We start from the raw sequence: 26,574 nt of genomic DNA on the forward strand, positions 1-26,574 counted from the left end.
CTTAATGTTTAGGAACTCACTGGTAGGAGATTGTGTTGCTTTGTCTAAGGGTTTTAACTTGGTGCGAAGGAATTCAGCCATCTCTTTGTCTTCTTCTTTCTCTCTGGTGGAAAAAAGCAAAATAAATCCATTACAGAAATAACAATGTTTTCTCTGTAAATGGGACAGTAAAAGCTAGAGTAGCTAGGATCAAATCACTAGTAAACAATTCACTTTGTTCTTATTAAAAACACTTAATTTTGCTGCTTATTAAAGAGCAAAATATTTGTCTAAATGAAAACAGTAACAAACTTCTTGTAAAATTCAGAGACAGAATTTTCCCCAAGGTTCTTTACTTGTCTCTGGTAGTACTGGATTCATTATATTCCCTAGTCAGTGGATTTAAACCATAATGTATCACCTATTTAAAGTTCGCTTCACAAGTGCTTCAGGATGCTTCTGCTACAAATTAAAGCAGAGGATACATATTGCTGTGATTGTACTGCTTATTTTTAAAGGCCTGCTTAGACAAAAGACTGGATCTCGTGCTCTTCTGCTGTTAGTATTTACCCAAACCAAGTACATTTCTCTTTGCCTGAAGATGACAGCATTAGGCCCAAAATAAAGATTGTGTTGCTAACCTTGATTGTATCTATTACCCTTATTTCCATGTTAGTTTCTTTGCTATTTTGCTACTTTAACAATGGGCACACTGATTGAATATCTCAAGAATTTTAAAGAAAAGCCTCAGGTTTTACTGCGAATGTGAACTGACACTAATGTATTCACATCTGCATAGTGCATAGCAGTACATTTTCAGTAGCCTACAATTATGCTTCTGTATTGTCTGGCTGCTGATGAGGTTTTTGTGATTTGCACATTGAACTAGCAGTTGAGAGCTCTGGATTACATTACTAGCTCAGGCTTCTTGTCAGCTGCTGACTTTGGCTAGCTCTCTTTGATCAGCTGCAGGACTCTGGCAGGCTTTCTTCTCTCCTGTCCTTTGCTTGCTTGGAATTCAAATGTGTTGGAAGAGATACTGTCATTTAGGATAAATGGATTGGTGAGCCTTGAATCTTTACTGTTGAAAAGTCTATTTGTAGACTATTGGGATCTTAGTGCAACAGCTGGAAATGAACTTTTGAGGAAGACCACAGGTTTCTCAGCAACTTTGGGCTAAGATACTGAGAAGAACCATTCTGAACTTGTTTATGCTTTAGGTTAGGTAGACCTGTGTTAGTGATTGCATTCTCTTTTTCTTTTTTTGCTATGGCAGGATAAGAACAGTAATAATAAAACCTGAGCACATTAATTTGTTTAAAATCTGCCACCTTTTTTTTTTTTTTTAAATGTCTACAAATAATGCCCCTTGTTGAATTCCATTTCATGTCTACTTCTCATGCCAAGAGGATCCCCTGGTAGCAGCAAAAATCCTTCTCTTTTTAATGGTAAATGACCAGACACTTTCTGGTAGGAAAGTAAGATACCAAACCCCACTGTAGTCATGAGATGACTGAATCATTAATGGAATAGAGAGCCACAGAAATGCAGTAATCTAGTTTTAATGTTTTTCCTATGGAACCTGGAGGCAACTTTTAACTTGGTAAGTTGTTTTAAAGGACCAATTCTCTCCCATTAATGTTGATGTAAATTTTGTCACTCCAGTGTAGTGTTAGACTTGTGAAATCTCACAAATAAGTTCAGTTGCTTCTAGTTCTTACCGTAATCTCTCCACCTCTGCATCATCTACAAGAAAATCTCTTTTTTGTACCAGTCTATGGATCTTCTGAATCAGTTCATCCTCTCTTTGTTTCTCCATCTTTGTTTTTTCTTTTTCTGGTCAAAAACAGAGAAAAGAGATTATTACTTTGGATTCTAGGGAACAGGGTGGGAGTGTGGACATTGCAGATGTCTAAGAATGAATTGCTGATTGAAGTCAATAGTTCTTCAGAGCCAAGTCACCAAAACCCCAGCAAGTTCTGCTCACTGCTTCTTTTTTCTCTTCTACTTGCTCCTGTCAGGTCTGATCAGCTTAATGGTCTGGAGACTCTGTGGGGCTTGCCAAGTGTACTTTTACTATTAAATTACTCTGCAAGACACTGAATTATTTAAAGAGCTTTGGTAAGAAAACAGTCCAGGACGCTTCATTAAAATCCATGGTACAAACTCCCTTTGACCTCAGGGAAAATGAGACCAATCCAAAAGGAACCATTTCTCTGTATTTCATGACAGCTTTGGCTGTTGACTACACCACTTTTTTTCTACTCTGGTAGGGCAGGTGAGCTGCAAATCCATACAAATAGCATCAATTGTGTAATGTGGAAAAATAAATGAAAGTGTTTATTTTCCCTGTGCTTCAAAAATCTGAGTAATTAATATATGTCCTTGTTAACTGGCCAGTCTGTAATGACTAGGTTGTCTATAAATGATTTTTATGACATGAAAGATGTGCCTGCCACAAACTAAAACTCATGAATGTTAGGGATTACAGAGCTGTAGATTAAGGTTATAAAGCAAATGTAGCTAAGACAGAAATCTTCAAACCTAGCAAGTAGAGCAGAGATGAGAAAGCCAGAGGCAAATCCCAGTCCACATATTTTCTCAAGAAGCTGAAAATTTTGATTAGATGAGAAGACACTTTGCAGTAAATCAAGAATTTTGGTTTTGAGCAGTAGAACTGTGTTTAGAGAAACATAAAATTAAGTACAATAAGAGTTGTGGGAAGAAGGGCAAGCTGTCTGCAGTCTGATGCATCTGAGCTATGTTATGTCTGCTGATTGAACTTACAAGGTATCTTAAACAGCTAAATAAATCAGGCATTTGAAAATAATTGTTTAATACAGCTTAATTTTGGTTCATGGGCTTCAGGATGTTTACTGCTGGGAATTTCTGCAATAAATCCATTCTTTAGTGAGATAAAAGCACCTTGAATATATTTTCAAGAAAATGAAATTCTCTAAGTCTCAATCTCAGAAAGTCATACTCTTTGGAGAATTTTAAATTATAGTCTGCCAGTAGCAGAGGAAATAATTTGTAATATAACATAAGGTGGCTTTGTCTGGGATGTATTTTCTGTGTTTTATCTTTTAGAAATGATAAAGGAAGGTAAGGTTATTGACTGCTATGAAGATTTCAAGACCTCTACGTTGTTACCTATGGAGAATTCCTGTGATTAATGCTGAATTTGCAGGACAGAAAGGAGAATGCTTAGAAATCACTACTTTTTCTTGCTTTGTCTCTGATGTCTATGGAGCAAGGGATCTCCTCCTCTCACTACTGAAGGTAGAAGCTACTTTCTACTTCCTTTCAATCTGTCCTCTTCCCAGATTGAGATGTGCTCTCCAATGGTGTCCTTTAGGAAACGGCCTGCCAAATATATGCATCCTGAGTTGGGGCAAAGTACTGCATACTCTGTGTACTAAAAGACTGATCCCATGTCTACTGAAATAGGCTAAACCGTGTCTACTGAAGCCAAAGAGCAGGTCTCTCTATACAAATATGTATACTAAAAGGAAAATTATGATAAAGATGTTATGAATGAACCCATTTCTGGAAACTGTTTTTCTAGGTTAGGCAGATGCTGTGTCAGCACTTAGTTCTGTGTGAATGCCAGCAGCTTCTTTGTCTTTGTTAAAACAAAAGCATTCTTCTTGTGAGTCTGCCAAAAGGTGGTGCTGCTGGAACTGCACATACTTAAGTTTGCTGAGATTTGCGAAGTGCTAAGGAGAAATTGCTGTCTGTGGATCACTGCTTAAGACTTTGTGACTGGAAGATAGTTTCTAAAAGGTTTTTTTTAAAAAAAAAAAAGAGTCCACCAAAAAAAGTGAAAACCTATCAGCCCTAACTGTAAGTTAAAAGTATGGGTAGGAAAGCTGCAGACTAAAAGAGGCAAGGCAAGGGAAATCATTGCTAGATATTTTCTAGGATTCATAATCCTTTCCAATACCATTTAAACCTATAAAATACCAACAGTGTTACTAGAAATTAAAAATGTGACCTATAAGTACCTAAGAAGTATAAAGAAAAGTAGAAAGATTATGAATCCACTTTTGTTGGGTGCAAAGCAAAGTGGAAAAGTTCTTATACAACTAAGAACATGTGGCCTCAGAGTAGACTCCTGTTTCCTATTTTATGAGTGACCTTCTCCCTCCTTTCTAGGGAGAAAGTTGTCCTTTAAATTTGCCCAGTAAAATGTGGGGGGGTAAATGAGGATAACTAAAGGAGAGTAAAAACTTGTTCTTAATAGTTAGGCAGCAGCAAATTATTTCTGAAGGGTGCTAGAGGCCATGCTGTAATATCTGCTGTAAATGGCCCACTGCAGTTGCTGAGTGTTTTGCAGAATATGTCTACTTTTTTCTTGAACAGAGTAGGGCTGTTGTGGATGATCTAAAACAGCAAAGCTGTAGTGAAGGAAAATCCCTCATTGATTTCAGCTGGAGTTTGGAGTTAAGGACTGCAAAACTGCCCACAAGTCTGTCCCTCCTTAGAGCAGTGAATTTGCAGAGAATTAAGGCAAAACGCAGTGCAGACTTTTCCCCCGTGTTTTTTGTAGAAACCTGTTTTACTTTATTCTATAACTACAGTTGTGACAATGGATATATCTAGGAAAAAAACCAGTCATGCTCAGTGATGGTTATAAATCCCTCTCCTTTCTCCCTTTTTTCTTCGGTATCTCAGCACTTTGTCTTTTCTACCTGACAATCTCTGTGCCACTTGGTTCCCTTGAGATTGCTAAGGGAGTGCAAGAACTAAGGAATACACACCTTGTTTGAGTGATATTTCCAGGGTTGCTGCCAAGGGAGCAGTGAAATACAGCATGAAAAGAAATTTAGAGACCAGGAGATTAAAGGCAGGAAAGAAAACAGGAAGAAAAAATAAGGACTAGAGGAAAGAGATATGAAACTCAACCTTGGGGGGAGATTTCTGATTGTTAGGGGCAGAGGTGTGTTCCTGACACCATCCCCACCCATGCATCACCCAAGCATTATCGTAATATTGGGTTGGAGATAGCCATTACCTGGGATTGCTACCAAACTCTGCAGCTCTTTCTTAAGGTTCATAATGTCTTTGCACAGCTGGATGTCATCCATCCTGAAGAAACAGAAAAAGCATGGTCAGAGACATGCAAACTCCATCCTGTGTTGATGGGATTGGCCAGATTTCATCTCAATATATGACACTGTCCCTTGCCTGGGATCTGTGCATCAGCTTGAAATGCAGAGGTTTAACCTTGGGATACTGATACTGTTCATTCACCAATTTAAAACAGATAGTAAAACTAAATGCCTGTTGAGCCCTTGATTACTTGTCTTACTGGGATCTAATCTGTGTGTAGGTCCTATCTGTCACTGCAGATTATTTTGGATGCCTTTTGCTTTCTTGAATGTCACTGAACATTCTGGAACGGGCATCTGTATATTTAACAGTCATGAAAAAAATAAGTGTGCCATACCGCACATACTGCAGCAACAGTTTTTACTAGGGAAAAGAGCAAGGGTGAGAATAACAGGGAGACCGGGAAGGGGCAGCAGAAGCTGATATGTTGCTTGGAACAGCCCAGACTAGGTTTATATTCCACTACCAACTTTCTTTGTGACCTTACTAATAACTTAGTCCTGATACCAAAGATCTGGAAACTCATAATTTGGCATCTATCTATTTTGAGGTCTTATGCCTTGGGTGGATGTCTTCCGTGGTTGACGTGAGTGCTTCAGATCCTTGATGTGTGCAGAAAGTCCGTTAATGTTAATACACAAAAGATAGCTTAAAAAAAAAAATCTATAACATTAGCAGAAACTGTACCTTTAGTTCTTATTGAAACTGATATCTATTCTGAGAGCTGCTGTACTGAATTATTCTCCTGGAAGCTAGCAAACTTCAGCATTAGCTTCCTGGCAAATGTTTTATTTTATTGTCTCAGCTGTATTGGCAGCCAAGGCTCAGGTGTTGGTTCTGAGGGCTGCACTAGGGGCTTCCATTTTGAAATCGCACCCTGAAGAATATGAAAAAACAGACTTTGTGATTAATTGTACATTCTTCAACTTGCATGTCCCCAACACTATCCTTCCCCATAGATCTCAAACTCCTTGTTTCATAATCCTATGCCTGAAGGGTGGATTGCCTGTTGCCTAAGCACCTGAAGGTAGCTGAAGTGCTACCAGAAGAACATGGGTTGTCACAGTGGTATTTCAAGAGAGGAGACCCAAGAGATTAGCGTGTGTTGATGTGAGACCAAGCACACAAAGGATAATGCAGTCAAATTACTGAATTAAGTGAGGAGTGGAAAAAGTAGGTGTTTCTGGCACAAATAAGATTTTAATCACAACCCAAGAGCTTTTATGCTCCCTGCTGCTTCTGCATGGAATGCAGGTCTCCACAGGGAGCTCTCCTTCAGCTGTTTTGCTCATGTTATTAAAACATGTTGATCCTTTTCTTATTTGCTGCTTTGGTTAACTCCATCTTGCCTGTTCTGCTACTTTCATTGTGCTGTGACTCCTGCTGCCTTTTTATTTCCCTCTTCCCAAAATATGACAGTGAAATACCTCTGATAATAATCTTTATTGCTGACCTCTTTTCCTTGTTTAGGTGCCACTGTCACCTTTTCTGGGGATCTGCTCTCCCACCATACATCTGTCTTGTTAGGCTTGCTTTTATTGGGAAGTTAAGCATGCTAGCCTCAGGGCTAGTCCATGGTTCACTGCTGTATGTGTTCAGAAAACTTGGAGGCAGAGCTGTTTATACTGATGATTATTCTTACTTGGGCTCCCCATATTATTCATGCTGATCACAAGGAAAGCCTGTTTTACTCCTGAGATCCATCATGCTAAGTGGTACTGAAATTACTTTTATCAATTAACAGTCTTAAACACTATCCCCTCAGGAGCATCAATATTCAAAATGTGCTGGGATGTGAGCAAGCCTCACAGCTCCTTATCCAGTCAATGTTCATGCAGTTTGGGTGTCATATTAATATAATGTGTTAATATATTTGAGGAAAATGACCACAGTTATCAAAGACAGTTTCTTGGCAAGAAACATTCAATACTGAACTGCTGTATTCAAATGATATCTAGGGGCCAGACCCTTAACTAGTGAAAAGAACAGTGAGTTTCTACAAAAGAGATCTCCATGACATACACAGAAAGGATATTCTTTTTTTTCTGTATCCGGTAGGTTGGGCTTCATTCTGGGAAGATCTGAAAGATACTAATTCAAATATTTCACTGTGTATCAGTTTGGCTCCCTGCCCTCCTCAAGGAACTCCCAAAAGCTGATGTCACTGCTTTTCTCTCAGGTTTTTCAGGAATTTAAAATATCATTGGCAGTACGTTCCAAGTGAGCAAGATCATCGATGTTCAGTAGTCCTTACAGCCCCTGCACTCAATTTGTGGCAAAGGTACTGGCCTCAACTGTAGTTGCAATTCTTCTCATTATTTTGGTTCTTTTTTAATCTGACTGCAGAGCATATAGCTAGCACTCTCCATATATATTCTTAGCATCTCTTTCCTAAGATCTAAATTTTGTTCCTGCCTTGTAACTCACAGGAGAGAAGTAAATATGTGCCCAAGCACTTAAGGGCTGTAACAGCTCTGTGACAATCTGAATTCCAAAAGTCATAAGCCAGATGACCTCTCTGGGATCCCAGCTCTGTAGGCTAGTGCATTTTTATGATGGACAAAGACTAAATCCACCATCTGTACCAATTCCCCTCAAGCACATGGAACATCTTTCCTCCCATCTGTGTCAAACGGCCTTTGTGTTTCATCTACTCCATGGTGCTGATTAGGAAAAAAATAAAAAGATATGGTTAAATGACTAAAGGAGGGCTATGAGACATATTCATGAAAACCATGTGAAGGCTTCATTCATCTGATTTAATGAAAGCAGGAGGTATAGTTGCTTATAAGTATAAAGCACATCACACATTTTGCTAGCAAATAATACTGAATGTAGGGCTACAGTTGCTGTCCTGGGCAAGAGTCACCTTGTTGCCCTCAAAGAAAATAGAAGAGGAGGAATTCCTGGGAAAGCAAGCTCTTGGAAGGACATTCAATCTGTACTAGTACTATGAACCTTCCTCTCTTTTTCCCTCTGATGCTCTGGTTCTTGGACGTGAGCAGTTACAGAAGGCCCAGGAGAAGTTAAGGCTACTTCTGAAAAAAAAAATCAAATCCCAGTGGATTTCTCATTTGAAAACTGGATAGTCAGCACGGTTTGACTGACAGCATATTTGTATTACTGTCAGACCTCTTTAGGAAGTAAAAAGAGCTTTTGGGAATCTTAAAGAAAGCTGGAATCTGCAGAGTAGAGAAAACAAAACTCTTTTGGGTCCTTTAACCTTCTACAGAAAAGCTGGAGAAACACACTGAGCCTAATTCCGCAGCGCTTTCTCTTCTATGTTGTAAGTCAAATCTACCAGAGTGCAAGATGGGCAAGAGAATAAGTTACAAAGACTATTGTCCAGCTTATTTAAGAGCACTGCTATGCTCCCTGTGCACCTGCTGCTTTTCTCAAAGGAGAGCAGCACAGTGAAGTTGTTGGTCTGTGCAGAAGGCAATGGCTTTTTCTCTATAGATACAGCATGGCATAGGGTACTGAAATGATACCCTCCAGGACTGTTTATCTGCAAAGCTGCTTGAGACATTTGCATAAAATTTGCAATATACAAACAACCTTTGCTGAACTCTCTGTTCTCTGGAATAGATAGTACATTCTTTCCAGTCCCTGTGAAATCATTTTTGAAGTTGTAGAAAAAGCATCAGTAAAGCAAACAGCAGTTACAATATGTCAGTTTTTCCCCCAGAGCTGAGCTTTAAATGTCTGCCCAGCAATCTTAAACACATGAGTTATGAGTATGATAAAACATTTCTGTTACTAAGAGCCAAAATCCATTCCTGGAGTAACCACAGTAGTATTGAACAAGGGATTAATTCTCAGTGTGCTTTCATGTATTCCTGACACACTGCCTGCAATTCTGCTTTTCTGTTTCTTGATGGCTTATTGCAAGAAACCCTCTGTATGCTTGGAGATATCACATGAGCATGTATTATTCTTTTCTCTCTTGGTATTTCAAGCTATATCTTCAAAACCTAACAGTGGACTCTCTGTTTGCCCAAAAAAAAGATAAAATAGCTCATAATGAATAAACAGCATGAGCAAAAGATTTTCTAAACATGTCTGTCGTGGTTTAACCCCAGCCAGCAACTAAGCACCACACAGTCGCTCCCTCACTCCCCCTCCACCCAGTGGGATGGGGGAGAAAACTGGGAAGAGAAGTAAAACTTGTGGGTTGAGATAAGAACGGTTTAATAGAACAGAAGAAACTAAAAATGATAACGATAACACTAATAAAATGACAACAGTAATGATAAAAGGATTGGAATGTACAAATGATGCACAATGCAATTGCTCACCACCCGCCAATCGACACCCAGTTAGTCCCCGAGCAGCGATTCCCCCCGCGGCGATTCCCCCCGCTCCCACTCCCCCCAGTTTATATACTGAATGTGATGTCACATGGTATGGAATACCCCCTCGGCCAGTTTGGGTCAGCTGCCCTGGCTGTGTCCTGTGCCAACTTCTTGTGCCCCTCCAGCTTTCTCACTGGCTGGGGATGAGAAGGTGAAAAATCCTTGACTTGAGACTAAACATTACTTAGTAACAACTGAAAACATCAGTGTTATCAACATTCTTCTCATACCGAACTCAAAACAGCACTGTACCAGCTACTAGGAAGACAGTTAACTCTATCCCAGCTGACACCAGGACAATGTCACAAAATGACGGGAAAATAAGTGGGTCGGAAGAGTCTGCAGTAATCTGGCACAGTGACTCAGCCCCAATATGTGTTTCTGTGGTCCAGTTACCAGAAGAATGCTCTGAGCGCTGTCATTCCTGTAAGATCCACAAGTGAGGTGACAGCATGAGTCACCTCTGCCGTGCACCATCTGGACTGAGGGGGAGTACGGCAAGAAAACAGAGAGGAGACCTCCCATTCAGCTGTGCCCTGGCAGGTCTTGGAGGCAGTGGAAGTAAATGGCAGGCATGACTTAAACATTCTGTACTGGACAGAGAAGTGGGTTTTTTTGTTTCAAACTAAATTATTCCATAACAGCTAAATTATTCTGTCTTCTTTTCAGCTGAGAAAGAAAACTAGGTTCCCTAGTGTAAGACCTAGGTACCATCTAGAGCTGTGGATGGAAAAAATGATAGTAAAAGGCAGATAGTAAAAATCACTAAACGCTTGCCTTAATGGTCAGCCAAAGAAAAGAAGATGGCCATCAAGTTTGTCAAATGCTTAAGATTTGAGAGTAAGAACTATTAATAACAGCTTCATAAGCATCAAATATCTTTTTCATTGATTTCAGGATGAGCAGAGCAGTTCAGTATGTCTAGAGAGCTGCTGCCTTTGCTGAATGACTTTCAAAGCTAGAAATAGATCTGTGCTCCCTCTAGCATCTCTAAGAAAAGGCCTGAGATTCTTTTCTTTTGTTTTCTGTTATTGCATTAAAGTGCTTGAAGTTAAAAATGAACATAGAGTGGTTTTGTTGGTTTCCTTCCCTCTCTTCCAAGACAGTTTGCAGGCACTTAGGTTATTTTTATTTCTGTTTTAATATATTCCTGTCCCAGAAGTAAAATGCTTGTAATTATTACAGTTTTTGAAGACTCTGATAGTGCCAGTCTAGGAGATAGCCTAAGAATCAGATGTCATGCTAAGTTACGAGCTGACATGATTACATGTATCTGGAGAAGACCTCGATATAGGGATAAAGAAGATCATCTCCTTGGTGGTGTCACCAAATGAACATGCTGAACACCAGCCAAGAGCAGCCAGTAGTGGTGGACAAATTTGGGTGATTGAAGTAAAGAGCTGTATAGAAATAAGAGAATTGCTACAGACAGAGATGGTAATGTGTTGTCAAGCTGCAGATTCATTAAAATAAGGACTGAGGTGGGGAGGAGGGACATCAGTGGAGGCTGCCTTTGGGGATTGCAGGTGTTTAAGGTCTTGCCAAAACTGTGGGGAATCTGGAATGGTGAAAGTATTCTGGGAATAGACGAAAACAACAAGTTTATGTATGCCCCTCTTCTACATTTGACTCCATTTTGTCCCTGTCAACTCATCTTAGTTTCTTAAAGCTTCTAATTATAAATCTGTGAAATCACAGGCAACATTTAATGAATATAGCACACGTTGTCTGAGTCATTATGGTGTGTGTTTATCACCTTGTTATTTAGCTCAGCACCTGGTGCTGCTCAGGCTGGAACACACAGAGCTGGCAATTAAGATAACAGATTGCTGACCGACCTGCTTGGCAGGTCAGGTTACAAATCAAAAGTCCTATGATTAACTTTAACTATTAAAATAAGTGTGTCTATTTTTTATTGTTAAAAGTGCTCTCTGATGCAGAAACAGTGGATAGAAGCACTGTACCACAACTTGCAAAGTAATGTAATTCAGCTGTCGTTTCAGACAATTGAAGATGGCAGGACTTGAAAATCTCAGTCCCTGGAGGTCATATTTAAGGCATATTTCACAGAAATCCAGAACAGTGTCTAAAGCAGCTGCCTGTATTTCATTCTCACTGACATTGTTAAATTCTCTTGAGCTTGGCCATCTCCTCTGCCAGTTATGAAGTTTTACTGTCAACTTCAGTAGTAACAAGCGGAGCTTTCCTGGAAGTGCCCCACTGTGGAGGGGAATATTTCTCTACATGGCAAAAAATTACTAAGTTAATTTGTCTAAAAACATACAATAGAGAATTTAGATTTCACTTCAGAAGTATCTAACCCCATTGCAGTAGCATACAGAAGACTGCATGTAAAAGCATAGGGCCAACTTATATGCAGCATTCATTTAAACTGGTCTGGTAGTTTTATTTTTTGTTATTAGAGCAGCAGAAGTAGGAAACTAGGTTTGGTTATGTATTGTCTCTAGCAGAATCGATGATAAATTTCTTTCTTAATTTGCCTCCCTCTTTGTCCTTTTCTTATTTTTAAAACCAGAAGAGCACCTGTTTGGTATCAAAGCTGAAAAGAATATAAAGGTACCTGGTATACAATTGAACATTGCTAGTCCATTTCAGGACTTTTCAATTCACTGTTGAATCATCACTGATTTATACGCTTCTTTTTATAGCAGAAGGCAAGTGAGACAGACCACTGAAATACCACAGGTCAAGTTACACATTATTAGAGCATCCTTGCCTACAGGAAAAGCAACTGTGCAAAAGGGTGGGCCACAGTAACTGTGAGTACTATATATACATGATATATTATGAATACATTGTCATAGATACATGGTCTCATGGGAGACAATTCATTCTACCATCCAGTCATGCAAACCAGACCACAGGTAGCTAAGAACTGGGAAATCAAAACCAGTTCAGGATTAAAGGTTACATATGGAAATCCAGTGCTAAGTTACTGACCTAAAAATGACTAAGTCAAAAGATTAAAGATACCCAGAGCTGCTCCCTCTTCTATTAACAGCAGTTTGTGACAACCACAACATAATATTCAATGTAGAAAATGCTATTTAAAGAAAATTTTCTATTAAATAATTATTTTCCTAGCTGTCCAACAGAGATGATAACAAAAATTCCTCCTTCTACATTTTCTTCTTAAGACACAAACATCTCAACTACCAGGTACTAAGTCTACAATTCATTAAATACTTTGCTAATGATATGTTTATCATTATACACCACTAAAAAAATGCTTCTCCTTTCTGAGCATTTTAATGTAGCATTTTTACTGCCACACAGTTGAAAGTGTAATGTCATATTTTCCTCTGGGGTTGATTGTTTGCTGTCAAACAGGGCAAAGGAGATGGCTCTGCAGAGACATCAAACTGAACAAAGGCATTTTTCTTTCCTCTTTGAGAGCTGATTTGTATTTATACTTTCCACTTAAAGCGCACAGTCCACATACTTTGCAATTCTGTCCTGAACTCATGTTCCTGAGGCTTCCAGGCTCCTGTCTGAAGAGCTGGGAGACCCTCACCAGATCTGGATCTTCCAGGAGTTCCCAGTTCTACAGTGGGCACGCTGACATCCTTGAGGCTCCTAGATCCATGGCAGTCCCCTAGAAATGCTGTCCCTAATCTCAGAAGCCTCAAGCTTTGAGTATCTGACAACTTGCATTACAGAAACCAGGCTGCACCATTTCCCAGCTTGCAGTTCCCTGGTTGTTTCCTCAAGGACTCGGTATTTGCAGGTGAGACACAACTGCAGTGTGCTTGGGATGGGAAAGGTGAATGGGGACATACAGTCACAGCCACAAATGAATCCTATCTTGCAGAAGAGTGTGTGCCACACCAGGCTATATCAATGGGACAGCCATAGTATCCCTCATAAAGCTGGGCTTGATATTTTCCTTAATGGTACCTTACCTTATGAAGCTGACAACCTGACATGTATATTTATTGAAAAATATATATCATCACACAACTGCCTCCTTCTCTACAGCATCCCAAAGTGCATCCTATGTTCCTAGAGCAAGATACAATCAGGGAAAAAAAGGAAGGAATTCACAGTAAATTATACTGTATTATTAAGATTATAGAACTGTGAAGGAGAAAAGATTTATTACTCCTTTTCATGAAAAGACAGATCTTATCAGAAAACACTGACAACAACGACTCTATTCATGAAAAAAAATTTGGTTTTGTTGGTGTTATTTCTTTGCACTATAGGAACAGCTAGGTGCTGAACTCAGAGAAAAGTACTAGATGGTGTACATATAAGTAAACAGTCCTAAGAGAATTCCATGCTTAACCTTAGAAGAGAGAAAATAGATGATATACAGTACAAAGACAAAAAGTAGCAGAGAAAGAATCAAAACTAGCAAAGAAAGCAAAAGTCAGAACACCTGCTTACCAATATATAACCAGCAAGTTACCACTGCTATTCACACCTTTGACAGCCTGTTTATCTCTTCACATTCTCCCTCCCTCTCACCCTTACCGAGGGTGATGCTCAGTGCATGTCACTGTGGCCACACGTGGCATTAAGCCACTGAGAAGTCACAGTTGATGCTACATTAGTGAGTCACTAGAAACAGAGATAAAGTACTTGGTTGAAAAAGTAATTAAAATTTGAAATGAACTTTGTTCATACAAAGACAGCTATCAGTGCTGCCTTTTCTCACTTCAGAATGGAAACACTCCACATAAGCAGGCTTTGTAGTACAGTATTACTTCTCGAGTTTAGCCAGTAATGAGAGACTGTTTGTTTCATGTTCCCACTTTGTGCGAGTCTACTACATTTTTTGCACTCATTCTAAATTAAAACATAGGATTTCTAAGTTGGTTTATTGAAGGTTATCATCACTAAAGGAATTAACTTCTCACTTTGTCAGTTCTTGTGTAGCTTGATGTTGCTTCACTTTGCAGTGGTTGCATAAAGCCAGGCAATCAGCAGACATAGATTTTTGTACTTTAAAATACCAATGTGCTGTGCATACTACAAAAGACATAAAAGCGAGAATCCTATCTGACCTCTGTTGATGTGTTATTGTTATTAGAAGGAATATGGACTATAAATCTTTCTCCATGATGAATTTCCCTCAATTGGAGATTCTACCATTATGTCCAATACCCTATAGAATGACTGTTACCGACTATCCCACCTCTACTACTACTAGCAATGAGTACATCAACGTCACAGCAGCAAAAGAGAGTTTTATGGGGGTTTTTTGCAAAGTGGGAAAAGGATAAAGGTTAAAAAGGCAGGTAAAGAAAAAGTAAGCCTGATTGGAAGCAAGAAAAAAAAAAAACAAAACAAGGATTAATTATATACTCTGGACAGCTAATGAAGCTGTGCGACTGCTAGTATGAGTTTATTACCAGGGCAAAATCAAGTTGCAGCAAACTTATCTACATAAAAGGTAGTTGTTCCTGGGATTACAAGTAAGCAAACATAATAGTGTAAAATGGTCTACAAACCTGAATGGATCTATGGAGAATTTGGATGATGTAGATATTATGAGCACTCTGGAGAAGAGGGAGTCATCTAATAGTGTGTAGTGAGAGTTTACAAAGACAATGACCAATTTTAACTATGCTAAGTCAATGTGGAGGTGAATTTGGCTTTGTCGCAGTATTAGTTTAGCAGTGTAATAACCACACAGACATTAAGCAAATATTCTACATTTTTACAGATAAAACAAGTTTAATGAGGTAAGTAAAACTGTTTTAAATAATTGCCTAAAGCAACCTAATAGGGCTTACTATTTAATATCTTATGTTCCCTGTACATTAAAAAATTGCTATTCAGTATCACCTACATGCTAGAAATAACCACTCCCAAGACAGCTATCACAGGTGGAAGCAACTTTCACAGTTTCAGTTCAAGGTCATCCAATATAGCTGGCTTCAAGTTTTGCTTTCCATCTGCAGTATCAGGCACTGGCAGATTTCCCAAGGAGCATGTTTCATGATGACAGTGAATGCTATTTTATAAGAACTCCATGCCTTTTCTATTCACAGGCATAGGCAGTAACTGTGGATGATAAGATCTCACCTATACTATTAATATTTACTGGGTCAGAATATGCTAATACATTTAAAAATCCATGAATCTTGCACTACAAATTATTTTGAGGTTCAGTTTTGATCTGTTCCTGTATCATATAGAGGTCTGAGGTTTTGCTGCCTGTCTCCTCTGTCAACCAAACTGAGCTAAAACACATGCATTACCCATTTTTATAATCGTGTCTTTCAGCACAGTATATGTCCATGCCCCCCAGTGATATGAATCCTAAACTGCTTCTGAAGCCATACACAAGTATCTATAGCAGTAACACATTAAATGTGCAATGAAGAGGATGCTGCCTGAGCAGCTCCTGTGGCCTTTGGGCCTATTATCTCACCAGGAAAGAAAAGAAGGAAGTGGGACAGGATAATTAGAAAGGGAGAGAGAGTGTGCATGTTCTGAAGTGGTATGTTTGCTTTCCTTAACAGCAAAGACAGATTGAAAATTTACAGTTTGACCCAAACCTCTTTTTATAGAGAATATTTTAAGAAATGAGCTGAGAGAAGTCTGAGAAGCGAATGAGGGGGAATGCTGGCTAGCTATAAACTGATGCTTTTCCGTACATACTGTCTCCTTCATATCAATACGTGCTGAGTCCTCAGCTTTTCTGAAAATAAACCCAGAAGAGCTGGAGATAGCATATGATGGCTTTAAGCTATGTTTTCATTTCCTGGGCTGGCTGGAGATGGTCACAACAGCTCCTGGCATAATTTTTTGGAATTTCACAGTATCAGTAGCATAGAAGGAGAGATGCTACAAACAGCCACAATTGCCACGCAACCTTGACATATCCTGAGGAGGTCCATCGTGGGTACTAAGTGAGGCAGGGTCTTGAGACAAAAATAGGATTTGATAATGTAATTACAGAGCAAATCACAGTGCATCTGTTCTGCTGTGACTATGGTTGCCTCAGCTAAAATGTGATTGCACAATATAAATTGTGGCATTACCTAACTGAGGAAGGCTTGAATTTATAATCTGAAAATTGGTTCCATGTAAACTTTAGGTAATTCTTCATAGCAAGCAGGTATTCAGCTGGAAATAGCACGGACTTCCTGGATATGAAGAGTACAGCTGTCTTCAGCTGCCCTCCTTTTCTTTTTAAAGGAGGAAATAATAGCATAGAGCAAAGCAAAGGACAGGCTTGCAAAGGCTGATACCCGACTTGCAATTTGCACCAAGGTCTGAGAAACATCACGACCTGTTAAGCGATTGCTTCAGCTGATTTTGCTTTCTTTATTTCTTTGTATCGATAAAAAGAAAAACAAGCATTATCAGAAAGCTGGCATCTTTTAAACCATACACTACAAGATGAACTATTCCACTGTGGTATATGGCATGTAAGCTGTTAAACAGGTAAGAGTTCAGCCACTTCCCTTGGTTTTCAAATAAAAAAATTTCAGGGGACAGGCTGAACATGCTGTCACACATCTGATTTTATTGAGCTTCACTCAGCAAAATTAAAAAGCTGTGCTTTGCAATAAAGAAGCCTCACACATTTGAAACTGAGATGTCAACTGGAGTTTCCTGTACTGTATGTTTTTGCTTCACTTCAGAGTTCCACAAAGTTACATTGTTTAAATATATCTTTGTCTTTAAGTGCTTTAGTTTTAATTACTGAAACGAGGTCTCACATTATGTTTAGTACACCAGCAAGGAATTTCCACTTCTATTTGCAAGGCAGAGACGAAAGAGCATACAAAGGACTACAAAGCAGTACAAAAGAGAGAAAAATCACATGTATTGAAACTGTACGGTTATTTGTGGTCTTCACTTAAAAATTTTTGGTATTTCATTTTTAAACAGGGTAAATCCTCTTTCCACTGTTCTCACTGAATGTTCACTTTTCCTGTATTTTGGGGAAGTTTTTCTCTAACACAGTGATAGGCAGACTATATTTGTCTAAGAGAAAATAAAGGTATTCCCTTTCAACAGTAAATTATTGGTCTGTCACTAAAAAACAGTATGTATTGCTCTGTGGGGCTGTGGACAGTACATGATTTGTGGGCCTGGTATACAGATGTGGACAAATTGCAACATCTTCTTAAAGACATCTTCTGAATTTTAAAATAATTTTGATAGATATTAGTACATACCTGACTTGTCCACCAGTCAGGAATTATGCAATTTCTGGAAGCTGTCAGTAGATGTCTGCCAGACAGTTTAATTTTCAGAGCCGTGCCCTGCGAACTGCACCAAGTTCAGATTTGGACCAGGGTACGTGGCCTTTTTGGCTGCTGTACTTGGGGTGATCTGAGCAGTGAGTGTTTTTATTGAAGGACAGGTGGAGGACACATGCATTTAACAGCCCTGCATCCAAATATCCCCTGGTTTTCACGAAGGCCTCCTGTGACAGACTTGCCAGAGCTCTGTTGTGTCCCATTGGAGCCAGGGGCACTGGAGATGGCTGCTAGAAAAACGTACGTTTTCTGAGGGCCTTAGCTGGCAGCCCATGGCCCTCTATGCCACACAGCCCAGCAGACAATAAGGGGAGGGCACAGAGTTTGTGAGGATGGAAAAAATTCCTCAAAGCTGTTGCAAGAGGAAGGTGGGTGTCAGGGGAAGGGTCACTGCAGTGGCCCCACAGAGAGGGCAGCCATTTTGTATTGTGTGGTTGAGGTGCCACAGAATGGTGGCCATTTTGTCTTATGCAGCCACAGAGCTCATTTCACCTGTGAGGGCAAGCAGTTAGCACTGCCTTGCATGCCTCTGCAGTGGAAGGGGCCCTATGAAGGACTCCCTCTAAACTTTAAAAATAAAGTGTGCCCTTATTAAAGGAATTTTTGCTGCCCTTTCCCTTCTTTAACCAGAATCATAAACCTGCAGGCAAGTGAGGTCTCTTATCTGGTGACTGACTTCACTATCACATGAATTACTGTTGCTGACTGGGTGTCCAAATCTATTTCTAAAGGTGGAAAATTTCTTCCTGAGGAGATTAACCTGTCGATGGCCCAGAGCAAAGATCGTGAGTAATTTTAATATCCAGTACAGCACAAAGCAACTTGCTTATTCACAGTGTGACTGTTGCAAAGAGGTGGGGGGAAATTCATAAACCAAAAAACCAAGCTTTGATGTTTTAACTCAGTACTTAATCACAGAACTGTATGTGAAATTTGTTCAAATATAATTGAAATTTTCCTCACTTTAATTTTGAAAACTGAAAATCTGGGTCTGTTGAACTAATAGTATGTTTGATAGACATGGGCTAACAGATGAGACACAGAGGCTGCTTGGATATGTATGAGAAAAAAAACCCACATATAGTTTTATATGGTTTTTGAACACTACTCTGTACCACTTTTTAAGTCTAATACTATTAAGTCCTTTCATTTTTTATTTTAATCCCACTGCCTGATTCTCAAATACATTAGGACTTACTTTCAAATAATAATGATGATTACGTATCTGGCTTTTATTTCTTCACCATCTCACTCTTTCTTTCACCCCTACAGGGTGACTCTTCTAAAGCTTTTAGTGATGATAAACTGTTCAGTAAAGATTTTATTTAGATACTGAAGTATTACCAACTGTGAGTACTGCAATGTAACATTTGTATAGTGACGTAGGAGCAACATACTTAATTTTATCCCTTTTGTTGTCCTATAGACTTCATCGTTGGTGTTACTTTATTCAGTGGGGAGAGGGAACATGGACCTCATAGTATTACAATGGTAAAAATAAGGCCTCGATGCCTTAATTTTCAAAGCAGGAAAGCTGTCGAGTCCATGTTGCTTGAAAAGACACATATGCTATATAGATTACAGCTGAGGAGCTACCTGAAAGAATATTACATTATTGATGATCTCCCATACCAGCAGGTAAAGTTTTTACTGGTTCATGCACAGAAGTGTGAAAAATGCAAACCAACTCCAGGTTGGAGTGCAAACCAACTAAGCATCCAGACCTTGCTAGGGGTTTTTTTTCAGTTGGGTTTGTTTTTTGGTTTTAGTTGTGTTTGGTTTTTTTGTACTGGCTGATATGCTAACCTGGAGCAGTTCTTTACCAAATGCCCTTATTTTATGGCTACTGCATTTGTCTGGGCAAAATGTTGACATAATACTTAAAGACAACATGTGTTGTTGCAGAGCTGTTTCAGACATCAGTGACTTTTATTATTATCCCATCTTGATCTTCTTTGTGCGTCTTCTTCAAGGAAAGCAGTAATTTCAATTAGCAGTCTTGGAGCAAGTTCCTTCCATGGATTAAACCTGCATCGCTCTGACAGGCGAAGAGCTTGCTCTGAATCAGCAACATGTCTAGCTTGCAGCATTTTGTTTTCTTATTTTTAAGTGTGAATATTGTTAAAATACAGTGTCTGTGCTGTGAAGAGTTGTGGTAGTTGCTGGTGTGTGTAGGTAAAGCTGACAGGCTGCATGCCTCTTAACATGAAGGAGCTATGGCCACCATTAGGGCTGGTGATACACTCAAGAGCACAAGCCCTCTAGCTTATTTACTTTATTTTTATAATTTTTCTTTTTAAAGCACAGCTACAATGTACTTTGTCCTAGCTTTAGGATCTGGCTACATGCGAATAAAAAAATCAGTCATACAGAGAGACAGTGAGAAGAATAAACCATTAGTCTTAAAAACGTAGCTAGAGATGTAAGCTGTGGCTGGATGTGTAAGTGATATGGAATTATTTCATTGTGTTCATGCTTTTATAAGAACTTAAAAAACCCCAGTTTAACTCAAGAGAATTGCTACTCTGTTGCTAACAACATGAGGGGAAAAAAAAAGAATACAAACATACTACACATTTTCTCCATTACTATATGTATATTTTATCCTTTTGTTATAATTGAACGAAAAGCTAAAGCAGGTACAAGAACCAAAGAGATCTGTTTCTCATTAAAGCTGGTCTTGAACTCGGTGGTCTGAGCATAGGTGTAGTACTGCTAGTTAGCAGCCACATGTTCGAAGTCGAGTCTGCCTTACACCTGCCTGGGAGAGCTCAGTTTCATGCAGTTGGTTGTATAGGTCATTCACAGGGGAATCTAGTCCTGTCAGAAGAAAACAATTATGAAAATTCATGACCTACATATAGACTTCTGGTCTTGGGACACTGGCAATATGTTACTTCAGGAAACAACTGAAAAAATTAAATATGGCCACGTACAAAGTCTTCCACACTACGTCCATGAATTAGAGTTTATGTAATTTGCTTAGTTAAACAGATACAAAACTTGGACCACTGAGGTAACCGTGAGTTGTGCTGTTAATCTCAGCAAGAGGTCATTAAAAGACATTTATCATTAAAACACATTTGCCATTTAAAACAAATGCAACTGAGCCACTCTGTCGGTGTAAACTATCCAGAATGAAAGGTAGTAAAGAACAGGTGCTGCTATATTACTTGGGCATCAGTAGCAACATGCTTCTCACTTGTCAGGAATAAAATGTAAAAACATTTTAAAAAATGAGATAAAGTCAAATAGACCATTTTTTGGACTCCTAAAAGCTATTAAGGGAAGCATGTTCTAATTCTGGAGGCCTTTGTGAGTGAGAGAGGCTGCTTTTTCTTTCACATTTGATGAGCCAGTATGAAGAACTTGCCTGTTGTAAATGGGCTTAGAAAGATGGGAAGCCAACACAGGGCTTGAAACATCATGATCAGTGCAGTCTTGGTTTGCAAGTATAGTCCCAGTGCAGAGACAGATGCTATCTCACCATTTCATTCAGTGGTGTTAACAAACTGAATTTAACTGCCTCAAGGATTAATAAGCAGTGTCAGGATATTCTGCCACAGAGAAGGGAACAGTCGGGCTAGAAAGCTAGAAATCCCTGGAAAAGTGGTCATCTTGGCCCACTGCTTCTGAAGGAGTGAAAGGGTCTGTGGCAGTGGCACAGACCTCAGTCCCTCTTGCTGAACAGTGGCAGCAGCAACAAGCTTGGCTTTCCATGACTTAGAAAAGACAAAAGTGGAGCCATCTCTAGCAGTTGCTGCCTCTGTCACCTGCCTGCTTTGCTAATACCTAGGGCCAAATCTAGTGGAGACTTTGATGCTCAGAAGAGCTTTCCTTACTCAGCCAGTGAACGGCTGGGGAGTGCTCTTTGGTAGCTCTAGGCAGAGTGTATTTGGACAGTATCTAATGCAGGAAGAGCACTGTTGCACAGTATGAATGTCAGTTATATTCCCTTTTCAATAAGCAAGCTCCTCTACGTTAAATTCCTTACTCAAACACGTGCTAGGCAATACAGAGTAAAGCGTGTGATGAGTGTGAGCAAAAAAGAAAAGAACAGACTAGATACAAGAACAAACAGAACAAGTGAATAACATGCAAAACAATGACAAGTAGATACCTGCTATGGCTCTCTTTCACTGGGACAGTTTATTTCAGTGCTTTGTTTGATGTAGAAAATGTCAAGAGAAGCGCAGACTTCTTCCAGATTAAATTTATGTACAAGCCAATAAACTAGCAGTTATTTGACTACCAGGAGCAGGTGTGACAAAACCTTTCCTGTTTACTTTGTTTGTACGACGACAGCATAATTAAAGGTCAGTGTCACTATTACCAGTCCTTACTTCCAGAGGTGTCTAAGCAGTGATTTGCAGCTGAAGTCTTCCAGGATAATACTCCAAGACAGATGTCTGTACTGTTTGAGAATGAGGCTTTCAACTTTTGGCAGTGCAAGTCAGGGCACTGAAATTAACCTCCAGGTGTAAGGGTTAAAGTACTAGTCCTATCTCTGTACTTTAAAGGGAGAAGAGAGCAAGGGAGTTTTTTCGGGCTACTGTAGCTTCATTAATGCCAAGGGTCTGGGTTCAACAGGTTTTAAATCTACTGAGGTTCTTGGCCTGCCAGCAGAGGCGTTGGTTTCTGACCTCAGGTACTCACAGACAGATGGGACTTCAAAATAATATACTCATTAATAAGTCCTGGTCTTGTAAATTCAGTGATTTAGGAATATGAACCCTATTGACTTCATAATCAGAACTGGATTAATTTTGATTAACCTTCAGTGAGGCTCCTATGCCTGACCCTTTTGGCAGTTTTGAAAAACCTCTCTTGGAGTATTGCTATTTATTTTGATACATGAAAAAGTGTTTTGTTTTCATAATATAATGGCTTCCATTTAACAAATGTCAAATCCTGGCTGCTATTAGTCCAACACAGTGTGCTCTCTTGTGACATGAACTGTCTGAGACCACTAATGAAGTGAGGAATAAAGCCTGAATTAGGTTAGACTGTAGAAGCTTCAAATCCCCTACCTGTTGATATTTTCTTCAGACAAATATCCTTCCCACAAAGGACTGAAGTCAGGTATAAAAATATGCTCTGTAGACACGTACTTTGCTAAAGTTTCCTTTTGTAAGTAATAGATCCCTTTTATGTCTTCTGCAAATCATACTGAATAAAAAAGGTGCTGAATTAAAAAGGTAATTTCCTTTGCAACTACAAAAATTATTTCCCAATGGCATTTTGCAAGCATTCACCTAACTGGGATGCTCTTTATCTTTCTTCCTTTTAAAATGTCAAGCAGATAAAAGTCTTCTAAATAGCATTCTTTCCTATTTTGATTAATTTTGCATAGTGTTTTCCCAGAAGTATTGATACTTACATAAACCTGAGTTCTGATTCTCTTCTGACTAAGACTTCCCGAAGTCTCTGGATCTTTGCCATCTCAAGCTCAATTTCCTCAGGCATCATTGTTGTTTCAGCCATTGAAATGATGTCAAGTTGATCTGTGTGTGAAAGCAGAGAAAATGAATTAAGCTAGTCAAACTGCCTTAATGGATTTTTTGAGGAATGTAAATTTAATCACAGAGCTATCTGACTATGGAGTAATTAATGCAAGTAGTAAAGAATATTCTAGCTGAATGCTACGTTGACTGGTTTCTCTATTTTTTTTGCTTATTACTTTCAAAGTAACCATTTTGAAGTGAAAGAGTCCCTAAACCAAAGTGACATTCATTTTGTTAGTCAGAATCTATCATACCTCTAAGGAATCCCAACTCAGTAGGTTACTATAGCTACTGTTCCTTAATTGATATACTACAAACTTTGAAAGAACAGCCATAGACTGCTACAAAACTCACTCACAGCAATTACTTGCAACTCTGAAGAGTCCTATCTTGGCACAAGGGCAGGCAATGTGAACTGATGAAGGTTTCCCATCTTTAATTCTCATAACTCTTCATGCCATTCCACCATCTCAGACTGACTAACAGCTAAAGCCCAGGCCCACTAGAGAGGAGCCAAAGATGTGATTAGAAATGACGTAGGGCCTAATCCTTCGAGGAGCTGAGTGTTTCTCACTAGGGCATTGAAATCAGTTGAGGAGACAAACAGCACTTCAGCACTTTGTAATAATTAGTTGGCAACTGGTAAGGCCAGGGTCCTTCTGTGATTATTTCTCTATAATTGATGTATAACCTCTTCTAATCGAGAGAGAAACAGGGCTATGAACTGTGTTCATTGAAGGTAGAAGGAACCAATTTATAGAAGGTGGATTTGGGAAGGAGCAACTTAGCCTCTGGAAAACCTTATTCCAAGGGTTCACCATACTTGGCCTTCATTTTGAACAAGAATTTAGAGGCTGAAAAATAGAGTGCGTGCATGTTTTGGTACCCCAATGGAGACGTATTCCTGAAAGCAAGCCTGTTTCACATGTATTGGTTTAAAAAAGGAAAATGAAGAGGTCAAAATGTACTCAGCATGATTATGCAGAAAACAGGAGACAAAAAGCATCAGAAAAAAAGCTGTTCAATTAATTAAGAGGAGACATTCAAAAGTCCCTCATGACAGACTAAGCACAAAAAGCTGAGAAGAATTTTTGACAAAAACTTCGAGTAGGAATGAAACTACAAAATCTCAACACAGCCCCTGCATGAGCTTAGTTCACAAAGACCTGTTCTCCCAAAATTTAAGCAAAGTAAAGAAATTCTATAGGATATAAAGAAAACATATTTTCTTTTTATATAAAAATATATAAAATATATATCCTGCTAGTATTGTCTGCAAGTTTTGGCTTCAATTCATAATGAAGGAAGTGGGCAAATAAATATTAATTTTTTTTTTTTTGAGATAACAAGATCTTGAGAAAAAAAGTGACACAGATTTTGAAATGGCTCTCATGAGAGAACAGCCATTTCTCAGTAGTTGTTTTTAAAACTCAAATTACAAAACTGGTTGGTAAAGTAAGGCTGTCTGGTGTGTCTGAACATACAACTGCTGCCTGTGGAAGATGGATTTTCCTATTAGAAATCATTGTGTTTGTTGGGGTATATTTAGTTGAGGTATAGCCTAGATGTATTAAGAAGTGTTGTTCCAGCTCTGCAGGCTAGCTTCACAGTTTAAAGCACATGAGTCTTTTGAAATCCCAGCCACTAACTTAGATGCTGAAATAGAACCTAAAAGCCTTGGAAATTCTAGATCTGTTTGAGGAAGGTTGAACACCACTGAAAATGCCTTAGGGACTGTATCCAGCCCCACCCTTTCCCTCCCCTCACACCCTTATCTGTGTGTGTGGGAATGAGGAACCATAGCAAAGTCTTGAACTTAGTAGCAGAGTAACTAACATGCTGTGCTACCACTAACAGATGTGCAGAATTATAATTCAATATTCACTATATGTTTATCAGACATCAGTCAAAAGAAACTAGAACAAAGACTCTGTAAGTATAGTTTTGCCTCTTGTTGCTTTTCAGGGTTGTAGAGTTATTTTAACTGCTTGCAGCATAATACGCTTTGGTGCAAATTTATTTTCCAAAAATACTAATCAGGAGATAGGAATTTATCCTGATGCTACCATGAATTAAAGCCAATAATACTGGTAATTAGAAAGATAAGCCACAAATATATTACATATAGATACATATTTTAAAAATAGTTCTCAAGACCTCAGAAAGCAGGAAAAAAAAAAGTTACTGTCTTATTTCCAGTCTGCAACTCTAGCTGTAAATGCCCCAGTGTTACCCCTTAGATCAAGTCAGCTATCATACTGTGATTTCAATAATTCAGGAGGGGAATCATGAAAAAGCCTTATGCCTTGAGTACGTGCTTAAAGCCAACACAAGAATTAGTGTGACAAGCAGTAGTCTGGTCTGACCTCTTGCAGAACAGTCACAGATTCTCCTTCACATCCCACTCAACGTGTGCTTGAACCAGAGAAAATATTTTTGAAAGCTATCCAAAATTATGCAATGTTTTCAAAAGAATAAAAAATGTAAGCAAGGCACCACAAGTTTGAAAGTGGAGGGAAATAAATATAGAAACCATAAGATATTAGTTCACAACTTGCCTGCAAACTTAGAGATGTAGCCAGAATAATACAGAGAGATAAGGAGTGGTTTAGTTTATCTTCATAGCAGTACATGTGCTGTGAACATACTGTAAGGTGATTAATTCTCATGGAGATCTCAAACTGGAAGGAGTATTGGCAAGAGCTGGATTAAGGGAACTTTAAGAGGAAAAAACAGACCGGGCAGTTGAAAAGGGAAAAAATTTGAAGGTGACGATATAGAGAACCGAGTATGGACACACTGTGGTGCTGGAAGAGATTAAGACCCAATTCTAGAGGGGTAGGTACGGTCTTCCAAGGAGCAGGAACTGAATTCAATCCATACTTCATGCATGTTCACCTGTGCACTATTAAGGAACAATTCATTTTTTGCATTGAATCTCCAGCTTTTCTAAACCTCTCTTCCTAACAGGTAAAGACTAAGTGAGCTCCTTTGGCAGCTGCCAATGCCCTTTATATACGTGAGTCCATAGGTCTCATAAACCCAACACAGCTGTATTATACCACCCACTTTGGCCCCCTCTGAAGAGTATGCATTTTTAAGGCAGGCTCTGAGTGAAAAGGCACAATTAGAACACCGTATTTCCCAGAAATCCTGAAATAGTAGAGCACAGGTGTGAGGACACTCTGGAAATACAAGCTGCTGAAGAGGCCACAGGTCAGGATTCTTACCTCACACCTTCACCATTGTGATCCTCACAGATCACCAACCTGTTTGTGTCTGAATTTCTCATCTAATATTGTGAATAACTGTTTGGCCTACCTGGCAGCAGCTATGCTGAAGGATAATTAATTATTTTTCCTAAAATGGTTTGAG

At 39.0% G+C, this 26,574-nt stretch overlaps 1 protein-coding gene across 2 annotated transcripts in view; it reads right to left on the bottom strand.

Annotated features, from left to right (window-relative positions):
- Positions 1–26,574, bottom strand: part of BMERB1 (bMERB domain containing 1) — a 57,449-nt gene that overhangs the window by 4,898 nt on the left and 25,977 nt on the right. For both annotated transcript variants that reach the window (XM_030001938.1, XM_030001937.2), the window contains exons 2-5: positions 23,076–23,199; positions 4,997–5,070; positions 1,701–1,815; positions 21–103 (exon numbers count right to left, since the gene is read on the bottom strand). In XM_030001938.1, coding sequence (XP_029857798.1) covers positions 21–103; positions 1,701–1,815; positions 4,997–5,070; positions 23,076–23,199 — 396 coding nt within the window. The remainder of the gene's footprint in view (positions 1–20; positions 104–1,700; positions 1,816–4,996; positions 5,071–23,075; positions 23,200–26,574) is intronic.

Source organism: Aquila chrysaetos, chromosome 25 (genome assembly GCF_900496995.4).
Source record: "Aquila chrysaetos chrysaetos chromosome 25, bAquChr1.4, whole genome shotgun sequence".
In the NCBI taxonomy this organism is placed as follows: domain Eukaryota; kingdom Metazoa; phylum Chordata; class Aves; order Accipitriformes; family Accipitridae; genus Aquila; species Aquila chrysaetos.